Source organism: Micrasema longulum, unplaced genomic scaffold, assembly GCF_059751315.1.
Source record: "Micrasema longulum isolate JH-2025_06_02 unplaced genomic scaffold, ASM5975131v1 h1tg003014l, whole genome shotgun sequence".
NCBI lineage: Eukaryota > Metazoa > Arthropoda > Insecta > Trichoptera > Brachycentridae > Micrasema > Micrasema longulum.
The window spans coordinates 174,920-190,617 of NW_028280123.1; the positions used below are offsets into that span (position 1 = coordinate 174,920).

The 15,698-nt window shown below is 33.1% G+C and overlaps 1 protein-coding gene across 2 annotated transcripts in view; it reads left to right on the plus strand.

Annotated features, from left to right (window-relative positions):
* The window catches only part of LOC148271228 (uncharacterized), a 78,330-nt gene extending 62,832 nt beyond the window's left edge, over positions 1-15,498 (plus strand). For both annotated transcript variants that reach the window (XM_088241650.1, XM_088241651.1), the window contains exons 3-13: positions 2,050-2,191; positions 3,943-4,086; positions 7,883-8,051; positions 9,578-9,692; positions 10,400-10,516; positions 10,608-10,960; positions 11,293-11,410; positions 11,494-11,614; positions 12,052-12,231; positions 12,324-12,411; positions 13,153-15,498. In XM_088241650.1, coding sequence (XP_088097776.1) covers positions 2,050-2,191; positions 3,943-4,086; positions 7,883-8,051; positions 9,578-9,692; positions 10,400-10,516; positions 10,608-10,960; positions 11,293-11,410; positions 11,494-11,614; positions 12,052-12,231; positions 12,324-12,411; positions 13,153-14,898 — 3,293 coding nt within the window. In that variant the 3' untranslated portion in view covers positions 14,899-15,498. The remainder of the gene's footprint in view (positions 1-2,049; positions 2,192-3,942; positions 4,087-7,882; positions 8,052-9,577; positions 9,693-10,399; positions 10,517-10,607; positions 10,961-11,292; positions 11,411-11,493; positions 11,615-12,051; positions 12,232-12,323; positions 12,412-13,152) is intronic.
* Positions 15,499-15,698: the final 200 nt, after the last annotated feature.

Consider the following 15,698-nt stretch of genomic DNA (forward strand, 5'->3'; position numbering starts at 1 on the left):
GTGTATTTATGGTAAAACCTCAGAGTAATAATTCTCTAGAAAAGCCCTTAAGCTCTATTGCATAGAACAAAAGCATTCCAATTCTTGGTTTGGTTTTAGTTTGGTTTTTAGTTTAATATTAATCGTGTATCGAACGGTTTCGGTTAGCGCTTACAATTCTCAACCCCCCACGTACCCACGGCCCGTTGTATTGCTGAAATATATAGCTAACTTTAAGATCAATGATCATAGAATTGTTTTTCTCCGTATGGGCGACTTTATTAAGTTATTAATCTAAGGGTAAAACAATAAGAGTTTTTAATAAATCAGCTACCATTCAATCCACCCGAAAAACATCGCACAGCATCCTCAAAATTGGAAATATAAAACGTTTATGTAAATATGTATTAATTCATGCGTAAAATAACGATCATTCCCTTCCGCATCTAATGATGCATAGGGTACTGCATCAGTACACCAACCGCAGCGCATTTTGTTTATTTTTGTTACATGAATGTAAGATTATCCGTTTCACGTTTAAGGTGCAAGTCCAGGGACTATGAAATATTCTAGTGCAAAAATACCCTATTATTTTATGTCAGTCTTTTCATGAATATGACATTTATTAACCGAATATAACTTAAGAAGTTATTTTGACGTCGCTTATTTTTAACAAATGAAGCAAAAATATTTTAAAAAACAGTTTGATTAAGTGTGATACCAAATCGGATAAATAATGATACGCAAACTTGATAAAATACGTCACAAAACTAAAATCCAGTGCCAAATCCAATATCTAGATTCCCATATGAGAAGAACTGCACCCAATAGTAGTTGTGATCAAAAGTCATATATTATAAAGAGAGAAAACAAAGGAAATTTCGACAGCACATTCTGCGACCATCAGAAATAAAATTGATTTTGCCGTAGTTTATTCGAAATTTCCGGCAGCGATATTATGACGGGTTGATGATTGCTCCATCATGATGAATACCGCTTTCCTCTCAGTTTCGTAATTAGTAAATCGTATTATTTCTTCCTGGTTGGATGATTTTACACGATTAGTGTGTGTTAAAACTAATAAAATGCTTCTGAGGCATTATTACGGCGATGTCTCAAGAAAGTCATCGCTAATGTAGGTATTATGTATTGTTTACCCGTACGCGTAAATAATTGCAATTATCGTCGTTATTCTCATTATTTATTTACTAAATATTTGCTATTTGAAAAACAGTGTACCTACATAATATTAAAATACCCAGCTTCATAATGTTTAATATTTTTTGAGAATCTCATTCACTCTGCCGGCCCATAGACATGTTTCCTTCATTATTACTTTGACTCGTCACTCATTAGCAACACAATTACGTTCTAGCATACGGCTTCGTAACTTTGACATCTTCAGAGAATTCCACTATAATTATATTAAAGTTTATATTGTAATTTTTATTATATGATTTTTTTAAATAATTTGTATTATATATTAAATTTAAATAACTTAATTAGAGTGTAGTATTGAAGATACTAAAGTGATTTTCACCTTTCCTCAAATATTGGATGTAATCCCATCTCTTGCATGTGCAGGCAGTACAATAAGGTTCACAAGCGCAATGCGAAACATACAGATATTTATGGTAATTCACCAAAGAACTTCAAACGAATTTACTATCTATCGGCAGCGACGACGCTGCTATACGAAGCTAGCTACGCTACGCTAGTAGCTAGCTAGGTCGTGAGCGCCCCTGGCAAGATTCGAACTCTGCGCCCTCCAAGGCTTATTTTCTACGAAGAGAAAGAGAATAGAAGGCTGTGGGTCTGCAAAGTGCGGCCCCCTGAGGGTTGCGCACCTGGCAGCCACCCGTCTGGCCAGCCCCTAGTAACGACGCTGTCTGTCGGTCTGCTTTCATAATTTACTTAGTCATTTTTCCCTAAATTTTTCATTGTTTTTTATTATTATTTTTATCACTCAAGATATGTTTTAGAATTTTTTTTATTTGCTCATTATCTTTTTTATTCCCTCTTTTATGAAATCTGTTTAGTCGGATTGTTAAGTTGTTATCTTTTTTACAGAGATCCGATCGGGATGGCGCAACGAACTAGGAAGCCCAATCCTGGCATTGGACGAGACGGCAGACGAGGCTCGGGATGCGGAGATCCTGCGAGCAGTTATATCCTCCATGAAGGAGTGGAGCGAGAAACACAATCGTACCAGGTACAAATTCTTGCCATTAGGTTCTATTACTTCAAGAAAATTCGTAATAATATTCTTACCATCATAATTCACGCACACACACACACCTATCCGCACTCGATGGTGTATGGGGCCACTGAATTAAAACACCAAATGCAACGTATTTCCATCATCAGATCTGTTACATGAAAGTAAGGTGATAAATTTTACACTTGGTGCCAGTCCATCAATATATTTTGAATTCTTCCATCTTTTACTTTTTGAGAAGTAAGAAGCTGATTGTTTAAAAATCAGTCATTCATAAGATGAATCCCAGCTAGGAATCAATCCTTGATAACATTCACAATAATTTAGAGCGTTAACTACAACACTATGTACGTACATAAGTGTAGACAAACAAACGATGAGAACGCTGGAGGCTTCAACCAGTAAAAACGTGTATATTCAGAACAAAACACGATGATCAACAATTAGACGCAAGTTAAATTAGCTATTGAACGCTTAATAATTTTCCCAGACGCTAGTGAGTTTAACAGAAACATCTAAACAATGCTTTTGTTTTTCCACAACTTTTCTTAAAACTCTAGCAAGCATTTTTTCAGAGAAAAATGTTATACAATGTAGGAGGCACTTGTACCGTCGATAGTTTATTGTTCACATGAATAAATTTCTCCAAAGGTTAATGCTTCCAGTGGTTTATAATATTAAGTTCCAACTACCAACACAGCTAGATACATGATAAATACAGGTATTTAGCGAAATCAATTAACGTGTTAGGTATTTGTTTGAAAAAATATTGCAATACCGTCTACCTGATACATACGTTCATCAATTTAATAGGTCTGAAAATTAAACATTATCATTTTCGTTTTCTTATTACAACAAACTCGTTTTTGGATATAATAATAAAAACACATTTTTTGAAAATTTCATAATAAATATGCTTGTAATGGATAATTATTGCAAATTGCGTGTGTATTACAATCAACACGAACTGCGTATCTTGTTTGTTAAACCTTGGTTTGATTAAATAATTAAGTAGAAATATTGTTATTGATTATACACAATATTTTTTTAATTAAAACTATCGAGAATTGATAACTATTTAAAAATAGATCCCCGTCCATATTGCAGCAATTCGCGGTGTTGAAATGTACAAAAAATATGTACAATATTTTGGAAATGATTTACCTAGTTACTTACGTACTTACATACTTACGTATCTAACGTTTGTATAAAACGTTTTTATTTGTGCAGTTATGATTTTAATTTTTAAACGTTGTTTAAAATTTTGAAAATACGAGTACCTTAAATCTTTTTGAAAATAAGCTGTATTTAAAATGAAATGTTCTGTTCTGTGTGCAATAAATCCGAACGGAAAATGTTGACTAAAAAAATTTTTTTTTTAAAAGGAATAACCCTCTAAGCTTCTATTTTAGAGGCTTATCGCAGATGCGAAAGACAGGATTTGGAATGAATTTATGAAAAATACATCACAACACAGAAAAAACATTGGATTTTTTCTTGATACTCGCGGGAACAGTTTCACAGTTAGCCATCTAACCAACTGCGCCAAGGCGCCTGTCGGCCACGGCGGTTGTGTATTTTTTACTGGTTAAGTTTAATTGAATATAGGGTAGTAATTTAATATATATGTAAATACGTTTAAATTTTACTTGTGTACTTGTCATGTAAAAGCCCTCTGGGCGTATATAATAAATAAATTAATTACTTAATACAGCACTTATTCAATTGATTGTGTTACTTTCTAGAATTAAAAGATCGCCGAATAGCAGAGTATGTTACGACCAGCTGGGATGTTTCGAAGACTCTGGTCCATTTGGATACCTGGAGATGCTGCCTAGTCCACCACAGGAGATCAATACAAGATTCCTTCTGTACTCTACCAAAAGCAGGTAAAAAGTCATAGAATATCATTATGCTTTTTTAGAAACAGTTAAATTATTTTTAAAGTTTCTTCTTTAGGTACAAGCAACATATAAAAACGCATTTCTGTCACCATTTTGATCCATTAAACTGTGTTTGACAAAAATCATAGTCAGATGGCAGAAGGCACCACCTGTAGAGGAGGGTAATGCTGTACACCTAAGTTCGAACATCATTTTCTTGGAATCTATTAAGTGTACCAATTTATCCTTAATTTAGTTAAGTCTTATAAGACCAAAGCTTATTTATATGTGACTACCACGGAACCCTAAAACATAAAGAATTTGAAAAAGGGGGAAGTACGGAATTATGTACATCGTTTGTCTAATTTCGTACATTCTTTCAAGGCTCAAAAAAGCACGATTAAAGGTATTTTTACAAATGGTAAAATGACTTTATCAATCAAACTTTTATTATAATTTTAACAAAGGTACATTCGTTCGTAAAATTCACACAAACAGTTGTCCGAAAAAGTATCATCCCTGTATAAAGCGTGTGCCCAATTTCTGCATTACACATCTGTGACATAATTTTCTGCTCTTACCAAATTCTTCGCATATTACTCACTTTTTACCTTTATGTTCTTTCTCCACATTGACAATTCTGAGGTAAACTTTGATAAAAAAAAACAATTAGGTCAAGTGACAAGCTTGGTGTAATACAAATAGTTATGGTGGTTAATACCGTACAGTGTACGGAATCAACCAAAAACGTATATTGATATTCAACGTCCTGTAGTTACAAAAACGCACTCAACTAAGTGTTACGCCATCAATAACATTATGCTGAATATGCTTACAAGGGGAAATTCACACAGTCACTACCTAATTTCTTAAAAATTTGTACTTGCGGCTTATTTTCTGATTCTGTAATGCATTTGTTATATACACATTCATTAGCTAATTACACATGAAATGTGATTGCATCCTGTTTCTTTATGATCCTAGCAGTATTTCTTCACTTTAAAAGGACACAACACGGCAGAGTTTAATTTAAATCGGGAGTTGCGTACTGAGCGACGTCTACAAATAAACTAATGGGTCAAAACGTAAACCTACTCATTTATGAGTAGTTGAGTCACCTTCTGTTTGATGTGCGTATACGGTTTCTGGACCATTCTTAATTCCATGGGTGCGAGACTACATTAGACGAACGAGTATGACAGATACAAACATATGAAACTTGCTTTCTTTAAACTTAAAACTACTGTACGGAATTGACCGAATAGTTCTACATTATCTTTGATTGACCGCTGTACGGTATTAACTTTTAATTTATTCATGAATAATTACCTAATTTTAAAAAGGAGGGCTGAAATAATATAGATGTACATAAATACCATTACGTTTATAAAACTGTCTGAATATTTGTTAATTATATTAGTTTTTTTTAAGTTAGTCTCCTTTGTTTATTCTCAAATGTAATTTTTTTTAAAGTATATTGTTAAGTGTCCTCGGCACGGGAAACCCCAGTGAGGTCACATTATTTTTAATATTTAATATGGTTTGTAAGTAAAAAATATGAATAAATAAAGAAATAAACAAGACTCAGTTTCGAGACAAAAATATTTTCACAAAGCAAAATATTTTAGTGTTACTTTTCGATAATTATTTACTATTTTATCTGTGTATAAGTATCTAACTTTAAACTAAAAACCCGAAAAAAATACTACAGAAATATAATACTACTATAATAGTATAAGCATTGTAGTAAAGTTGTATAAAATATTTCAACTATTTTAATTCGCTTTGGCAAAATAAATCCTTCAAAAGATTTTTTCGCAGCAAATAAGTACCAATTCGAAAAAAATAGAATCTTTATATGTATAATTACTCTGTACGTGTGACGACACCGAACTCCTCCTAAACGGCTTAACAGATTTACGTGCAGTTTTAAGAAAAAAATTGATCTTTGCGCTGTGCGTGTTCGTGGATATAAAAATCTTCAATCCAATATTCAAAAAATAAGTAAGAAGAATAAATGTTTTATTCATCGATATACCAAGGTTGCATTCGAGGAGAATGCACAAAAAAATGGAAGGATGTTTTTGTGTATAAGAAAAGATTGTTTTTGAATATTTACACACAGCATTTGTTTTTTGTGGATCTCAATCAGATGCTTTCCTCAAATTCCTTATAATTTCTACCCATTTATTTATTTTTACTGGATTTTTGGTAAAACTTAAATAATGTTAAATTCAATGCATTTAAAAAAAATCGTATTCCAACATAAGTACACCCCTCCGTTGGTGAGAAGACCGGAGTTTGACGTTTGCAAAAAGAATGCTATATTTGAAAATAAAATATTTTATGTTTTGAAATTCAACCATAATCAAGTACCTGGGTACATACTTAAATTAAATATTTGAATATTAAGAATTTTTGGTTTTGAAATATAATCACGAAAAAGTACCTAGGTACTTACTGATCAATGAAAGGTATTTTTCCAAGCTAATAGCAGGCAAACCATCGTTCGGGCAGGACAACGTCTGTCGGGTCCACTAGTAGTCCTAAATATCTCTGCATTCAAAAACGATGCGTTTATTCATCAAAATGAAAATTATGTACAATTTTAACGCTTTCATTAAATTCACCTAATTGTTTTTAATCACGTTTTTCAATTTTAAAAGCCCTTTCTAATATAAATTTTATCGGTGAAAATGTTTTTTCTGAATAAATTGTTTCCACACCGTTTGTCTTAGAATGTTTATTTGTAACTACCGTCAAAGGTTTTATAAGTGCACAGCAATTAGTTGAAGTAGGAGCATTCGATATATTTATTACCTAATTCAAACAAATTTAACAGTTTTTGAATGACTCGTGCAAAATCACAATCAAGTCTTTAATGCATTAGGTATTAATTATGTTTTTTATGTCATTGAAAACATTTTCCTAAACGGGTGTATTATAATATTCCTCGGCTCGAGATTTCCCAGTGAGGAACACATTATAACTAAATAATGTATATTTTACTAATGAAATACTTGATAAACAATAATAATAATTTATTACTCTCTATTTATACAATACGAATATATATATATATATATTTAGAACTCGCCGATGGACACATTTATTTCATGTATAAATATTTTTCGCATTCTTCCTGCGAAATTGATTGTTAACCATCCACAATGCTCGAACAATATTTACGATGAGTAATGATGGACCTAAAAATATCGATACCAATAATGGTATTGAAAAAATCGATGTTGTAACACATAATTTCACTATCGCTATTATCCTACCCAAACTTTTTTTTGACGTTCAATTTTTTTGCATCGCTTCGTCAGTGTGAGTGACTATGAAACAAAGTATTGTCGCATGAAAACAATTTAAATTCCCAAATTTCATTCTTCTCTACCCCGCGATAAGATTCATAATTGCACCCGGGCCCTCGATTGCAAGAAGATAAAATATTTACCGTGGTCTTCCGGTAGGGACTCAAATTATTAAACGTTTGTATGAATTTTTCAGTTGCCTTCATCGTTTACAATCATTTAAATTTTCGTAAGAAAAATTCGAATATACCATATCGACAAATATCGTTAAATCACTTTTATCATCTCTTCATAATTGAGGACCTGGTTTACAATATGTTTTAAGTTGAAAAATGTAATTTTTAGGGGAAGACCTTAGATATTTGCAGAGTTTTTTTGTAAGTGAGCTTTCCTGTTTGGTTTCTTATGAAAACTCCTGAAAACTATTTAAAAAACTCCTATTCCCTTGCATTGTTTAGTAATTAAATATTGTTCAATCATTCTAGAGGCGACATTCCCTTGCTGGATGTCCCATTCGGAAACCTGACGGCGGCATGGAAATGGGCAGATCGTGCCTTCAACATTTCCAGCCCTACCAAGGTCATAGTCCACGGCTTCGGCTCCAACTGCGACCATGTCTGGGTATACGAAATGAGGTCGGCTCTGATGGCTGTGGTAATTACACTGCATAACATACCAACATAATAATATGAATACAGGGTGTTCTTTAAACCCTGTCACATCAAAAACCACGGTGATCGTATGGGCAAGAAGACATATTAGCATATTAAAATTATTATTAATTATTAATATTTAGAACGAACAAATTTTTTTGAAAGAAAATATTTAAAAAAAACAAATGGTTGCGTACTTCTGCAGTTGAGAAGTGAGGGGGGCGCCGCCGCGTAGCTGGCGGTATATGAAACTCCCCCTTCCCCCAACCTCGTTTCTCCCCTGCAGAAGTAAGCAACCATTTGTTTTTTTTAATATTTTATTTTTTTAAAATTTTATTTGTTCTAAAAATTTATTTTAATGTGCCAGTATGTCTTCTTGCTTATACTGATCATCGTGGTTTCGAATTTTACAGGGTTTAAAGAACACCCTGTATACATACTTAGCTGATTTATCATAATGATCTTCTAATAAAAAAATGATCAAGATATGCTGCATTAGGTGTGCCAATGCACCATTAGCTGCGGAAAGGGAATGATGATGAATAATCTTTTAACAAATACGTTTTTCTCTGTGTCCGGATGAAGAATACTTACAGTTCTGCACGTGAAATGGAATGGCTGGTTTAATACTCTCCATACAGGTGCCCACGATATCCTTGCTCAGATTAACCATAATGTGCCTCACCGTAACTTGTGTAGCAATGCTGTCTGCTGTAAGAAATTTCAGAGCCAACATCTGATTTTTTTCCCCTCTGCCAAGGATCCTCAAAACAGTTTAAAAAATCTCACAAAACAGTACTTTCGATGTGTTCCTACAGCAAAGGCGAGCATTCAAGAAGCAAGCGGTGTTATCACTCCTGACTTGAGATGATACATTTGTCATGTCTGCCTAGATAATGCAATGATTATATCTATTGTGCATTTAAATACATTCTAAGAATGTTTAGGTTGAGTTAATTTAATGTTTTATATTGTCAGTCAGCGTGCATTACCACCAATCTACTAATAAAATCTAACGCATTATTTACTCCGATCCGCAGTACTGTTCTTCTTCAGAAAGCTCGCCTCCTATTGGTCCCACATATACCGTATAAAAGCCTGTTGATTGGCTTAAAAAAAGAACCAGAACTCCGGACGAGTGTTTTTAGCTTGATCGCTGCTCTCATGTAAAATCCTGAATAAAGAAATTGAGTGGAGTCCGCCTCCTCATGTAGCGGTTTTTGCTCTTGCCTACCATTCTTGAAATATTGATTTAAAACATTTTTTGAACTGCAATGTTTCACTATACCAGGACTGGCAACTAAGCGTGAGACTGATCACCTTACCTTCATGTAACAGATGAACAAACTACGCTGCATTTGGTTTACCAATGCAGTGCCCTATGCGCCACTGGGTGTGCCAAGGAGGATGATGATGATAACAAATAAGTTTGGTTAAAATGTTTTTTGTGAAAATTTTATAGACAAACTGTTAAATTTGAGTTTAAATATTTTGTGTAGGATAATTTCCCTTTGTTTTATATTACAGGAAGAGTGTAATGTAATCTGTGTCGATTGGGAAAATGGAGCCATAGTACCCAACTACGTAAGGGCAGCAGCAAATACACGACTTGTGGGAAAGCAACTGGCTATGTTGTTAGAAGGTTCGCTCATTGTTTTAAACACAAATCAATACTATCAAATTATTTTATACTATTTTTTTAAAAATATTTTTCTTTTTCTAAAAATCATTTATATTTTTTGCTACTTCTGTGTAAAATACATGTCTGTCTTTATTTGTATATATGTATGTAAAACATGTAAAGCCTACAAGGTTTAAATAAATATCCTTAAAGGCAATTCTCATTATATTAATTGAAGTGGCATTGACTTAACAATATTCCATAAAATATGGCAATTATCTTATTAATTGGAAAAAAATATAATGTTCTATCCTTAGGTTGGTTTCTATCATTTAAGTTGGTAATTTTAATTTAAACAAGTACCTACCTAGGTATAATTAAAAAGGTGAAAATTAAATTCTCAAAAATATGCAGAAGTGTTATAATATAGAAATATTTTGAATATGTCCAAATGTTTATTAGAGAAGCGATAATGAAAGTCGAGGCATTTGGGCTTATGACTTGTCATTGGCTGATTTCAACATAATAAAGTTAATGTGTTTATGCTTGAATTTTTTTTCCCTTTCTTTCTTCAAGCTATATTTACAACATCTCTCTCAGAAAACTAGAGTAGAAATAGAGTCCTGGGGACTCTCTGTCAGCCACACTATTTTGATGAATTTACTTTCTAAATATATATATATTAATTTGCGAGATATGTAATAATGTGATAAATTGTAATATTTCAGGCTTGGCAGATCACATAAACCTGAGTTTCGACAAAGTACACCTAATTGGTTTCAGCCTCGGAGCGCACGTAGCAGGATTCGCCGGTTCGCAATTAAAAAATATTTCAAGAATAACAGGTATTCTCCCCTTTGCCAAGTAAAATGACATATTACTGTGTCAAAACTTAGAAAAAAATACTTCCATGTTTCACGTCACTATCACTTTTAGGTCTCGATCCGGCTGGTCCACTTTTCGAAGCTCAAGATCCTCGAGCTCGGCTGGACAGTAACGACGCCATGTTTGTGGATGTCATCCATTCGAATGGCGAGAATCTCATCCTGGGCGGTTTAGGTTCCTGGCAGCCAATGGGACATGTGGACTTCTACCCAAACGGTGGCAGAATGCAAACCGGATGCTCCAACTTGTTTGTCGGTGCCGTAACTGATATAATCTGGTCTTCGGCCAATGAAGGAAGGTCTCTTTGCAACCACAGAAGAGCGTACAAATTCTTCACCGATTCAGTATCACCAAAATGCCACTTTCCGAGTTTTCCGTGCGAGACTTATGAAGACTTTTTAGCGGTAAATATTCAGAATTTTCTCATCGGAGATTAATTTCTCATGCTTTTTAATAAATACGTTCCGAATTAGTATAATTTAAATACTATTCTAAGGTATCTCTTCAAATCACTACAAATATTACTAAAAAATTCCATGGCCCATCCCTATAAAAATTATAGTTTTCAAATTACATACTGATTAAAATTCTCATTATTTAAGTGTACAAGACTAATACTTATTAGAATCCTGATCTGATCATCTATTGTATTTGATCCTTAGAAGCAAAATTTATTTATATTTCTATAAAAATGCATAATCGTTTAGTAAAAGTGTTTCTTAAACCTAATTAAAAGGGTCGTTGTTTCGGCTGTAATGGAGGACGGAGGTGTGGCAATATGGGCTACTATGCTGACAGAGCTAACGGAAGGGGACAGATGTACTTACTGACAAGAGAGGAGGAACCTTTCTGTGGTAAAACCTATTCCATTTTTATGTAGCTATAAGTCTAAGAGTTAGTTGGTGCCAGCAAGATGATTTCTTATTTATGATTTTAGCACACCAGTATTATGTTCGAGTTGAAAGTTCGAAGAGCAATCAAACAGTTGTGAGCTACGGGCGAATTCTCCTTACTTTGGTAGGAGACTCTGGACTAAATGAAACATTCCCACTCACGAGGTAAGCGCATCATTTAAATTTCACAAGACAAAGACAGATATAAAAATTGGCAACGAAATAATATTGCGTGGGTAAAGCATTACATAAATCAGGATGTAATGTTGTAATTAGGATAAAACTGTTCAATAAATTATGTCAACGCCGCCATGGCAAAATCCACTATGGCACGGATGAACAATGTAGATTTCAACACTATTCTAACATCAAGTAAATTTAATGGTCCGGTTAAATTTATTGGATGCATGTAATTAACCAACAGTTTTCATTTAAAGAGCGTTTTATGAATAAATTATTGCCTTGGAATGCCTACATGATTCTTTTTTTTTAAATTAAAAATCGTGTAAATGCAGACATTAATTTTCTTATACTCATTTTAATCCCTCTTCACGTTTAATATTTTGTGACCGAATTGTTAATAACATAATGAATATTTGCAGAAAGGATGATTCAGAGTTAACCCGTGGGGGGATATTATCGAGAATGTTGGTTCCTCACCCAGCTCTAGGAATACCAGTCAAAGTTCAACTCCAATACCAAGCTTACTCCGGTTGGATCAGCTCTGGATTGAACAGATGGACAGTTGATAAAATCTTACTCAGCGACAGCTTTGGAAAATCGTAAGTTTTATTGAAAAATGAATTTATATTTTGTAAAAAACCACATGTTTTTATTTTATTTTTGTTTAAATGATTCATTTAAAATATTTTAGATCTTCAATCTGTAAAAGAGACTTGAGTCTCAATTCTGGATCTCCAGTCACATTACCACTCTATCCTGGAGATTGTAACCATCCTAAGGTATGTATTGCGCAATATATTTAGATACATGACTTTTTCTGCCAGAGAGAATTTATTTGCAGAATTCAGTGTAATATGTAATATAATAATTAATTGAATTAAAATTTTGGGTCTATTTATTCTTTATTAATATATTGTTTTTTTTAAATCATGTAAGATGGAAACCGTAAAAACAGAAAAAAAGGCTATTAGCGAAAATAGAGAAGTATTTTCTACAATATCAAAGATATTTTTCCCAGTTGGTAAAAAGTAAAAGGTTTGGAATAGACAGCTTGTTGAGATTTGCTTTATGTGAAACACAATCACGTTTGTTTGCGCACCTAGTTTTGAATTTTTATCAGTGTGAGTGATGACACATTTCATCCTTGCACTATATTTTAAGTATACTCGTATTATTTACTGAATCCTGAATATTTCACGTTATGTAATATTCGTATTTTGAGTGTTTTTTTCTGTTGATTTGCTGAAATACAAAAAACACTAGTTAAATAAATAGTAATCAGAGATATGACAACCTATTATAAAATATGCATGTAGTATCCACAAATAAGAATCTGGCTCTCACTAATACTTGCATGTAAATATTTCAAAATAAATACTTTCAGTACGAGATTCACAAACTGTTTTTTGAGCACTCATTATTAATAACAGATTTTATTTTTATTCTAAGTTTTGTGCCAATTTTATTATTAACAGTGGCCATACTAAAGAAGCTACTAATTTATTTTTATTTATTAACAGATTCCAGATGAACAAAAAGAAGTTGAATCAAATGAACCTGAGAGTTTGGATAAAAATGTAGATGACACTAATACACTGACCAAACAATCATTTATTCCAACACAAGTAGTCCAAATCGGCGATGAAATTATTGACCAATCTGATTCTAACACAGGTAGTACCTCTATTAAGAGAGAAGATGTTTTTATGGCCAATTTAAATGGTAAATTGAAAAGTATTCTGGGAAAAGATTTCCCCAACTCAGAAAATGAAGAAGGAAAACCTAAAGTCATACCGATGGGAGAACATTTCAGAATAGACATGGAAAATAAAACAACAGACCCTCTACTTTCACTTATAGATGCGGCTGATATTCTTAACTTGCCATGGCAGCCTCTTTTAGCCAATTCTTTAGATAACACTCCGAATGAGAGAGAAAGTGGAAGAGCATTTGGGAGTATCAACAAAAAGTATTCGAGTTTTCCATTCTTTGAGAGTAAAGTAGCTCATGTATTACAAAACTACACAGAAATAGTTGAACCTATTCTGAAAGCACCGACAACTAAAAATGCTCGTTCACACGATATTAACAAAATAAAAAAAGAAATTACTGAACCGATTCTCGGATCAACCACGGGAACACCAAAATATGTAAGCGGATCCTCCCAACCGCCACATGCAAGAACAAATAGAGCTCATAAACCGTACGAACATTCTTCACCCGGAATCATCAAATTTATAGACAGAAGTGATACTATAGCAAACAAAACTGTCTGGACTCCGTCTAATAATCTAATGCCGCCAGAAACAGACGAAAGTAATATATGGAATCAGATAAGCTCTAATAACAACAACGGCACAACTTATGATAATCAAAGTACTGAAAATAGAGAAATACAAACAACGACAATAGAAGATGACACTTTTAGTATCTTCCAATGGCAAAGTAGGGAAAAGAAAGAAATAGCACAGAGCAAGAATGAAGAAACCGGTTTCACGGTACAGTTTTTACCGAGTCGCCTAGTCTCATTTCTAGAAAAGGCTGAAAAGTATGCGAGAAACACTCTGTTACCACTAGTGTCGGCGTACACTCCGAGATTCTTGTTTTTCGGTAAAGATTTGGAGTCCACCGATCAAGTAGATAAAACACCCAAGTATGTTCCGCTCGAAGAAAGTGAACCGAATTCTAACTTCCCCGAACTGAAAACACAACAACAAAAATTTAATGAAAAAATTGATACCATTCAAAACTTACATCCACCAAATACGACTGATCGTACAGATATAAATATTTCAGAGTTAGAAATTATATCCACTCCTCGTAATACAAATATAGCTGAAATACCCTCAGGAAATTCGCAACAACAGACAAGTTATTCGGAGAATCCTCCGATAAAGATAGTGAAAGCTCCCACCACAACACTACCTCCTATAACACTACAGTCCGATGGAAATTCATCTGAAAAGATAATCATCGTATACCCGAGCAATGCAAGAGACGACAGGAAAATACAATCACAATCATTTCCAGAATTGATGCAATTTGAATCTGTATATCAGCAAACTGTAAACCAAAATCAAGTAGCGAGAAGTCACAAGAACGATCTGGAGACATCAGCGTCTAACCATTACAAAGAGAAAAGCACTGATGACGTTCATATTGATCTTCCTACGTATGAACCGCCAACAACTAATTCGCCATTCCGTTTTAAAAAAACTTATGCCAAAACTCCAGCTCCAAAATTTATTCCCGTTTCTTATCCTTAAGAATAAGTTAAAGGAGATTGTAATAAAAACATAAATTACGTTTTACACAATTTTTCCCCAGTTTCAACATTAGTTTTTGTCGATTTTTAAGCTTTTGCTGTTTTTGGATGTACAAAACAATAATTGACCTTTAAGTAGAAAAATGGTTGAACATTTATATATTTCTAAGTGTACCCAGTCTGATTACGGCCATGAGACAACAATAGAATGTTATTATACTAAATATATATGTAAGCATTATATGTACATAGAATATAATATGACTACAAAAAAAATATCATCAGTGATACTGCAATACCGCTTAATTATCAATTTAATTATCTGGCAGAGGAACCTAAAAAGCGTTGGGTTAATATATTACTTACGATTTTTATCAACCAAAAATACCACTGAAGTATCAGAAAAACTATCCTTATTTAGCGTAAAAATAATTTAAAACAGACGCCTCTTAGTCCCTATAGCAAGTTTATTTCAGTAAAACATTTTGGCAAAAAATTGCAGTATCATCGGTAAACATGTAAAATTATCGTGGTATTTGTATCACCATACGTATAGATAATTTATTATTATTTTCAATAGACTATCTATATATCGCAAAAATATTTAAATAAATTAAAATAATATATTGTATATACATGCAATATTAGAAAAAAGTGAAAAAAATTGTATCATGTTAACCAGGAAAACTATAGAATTGAGTGTGAGTAAAATAATTAATTAAAATTAAAACCTGAACTATCTACACATCATGGTATATTCATTATTTAACAAAAATCAATATTCAACGTGTTTATGTACAT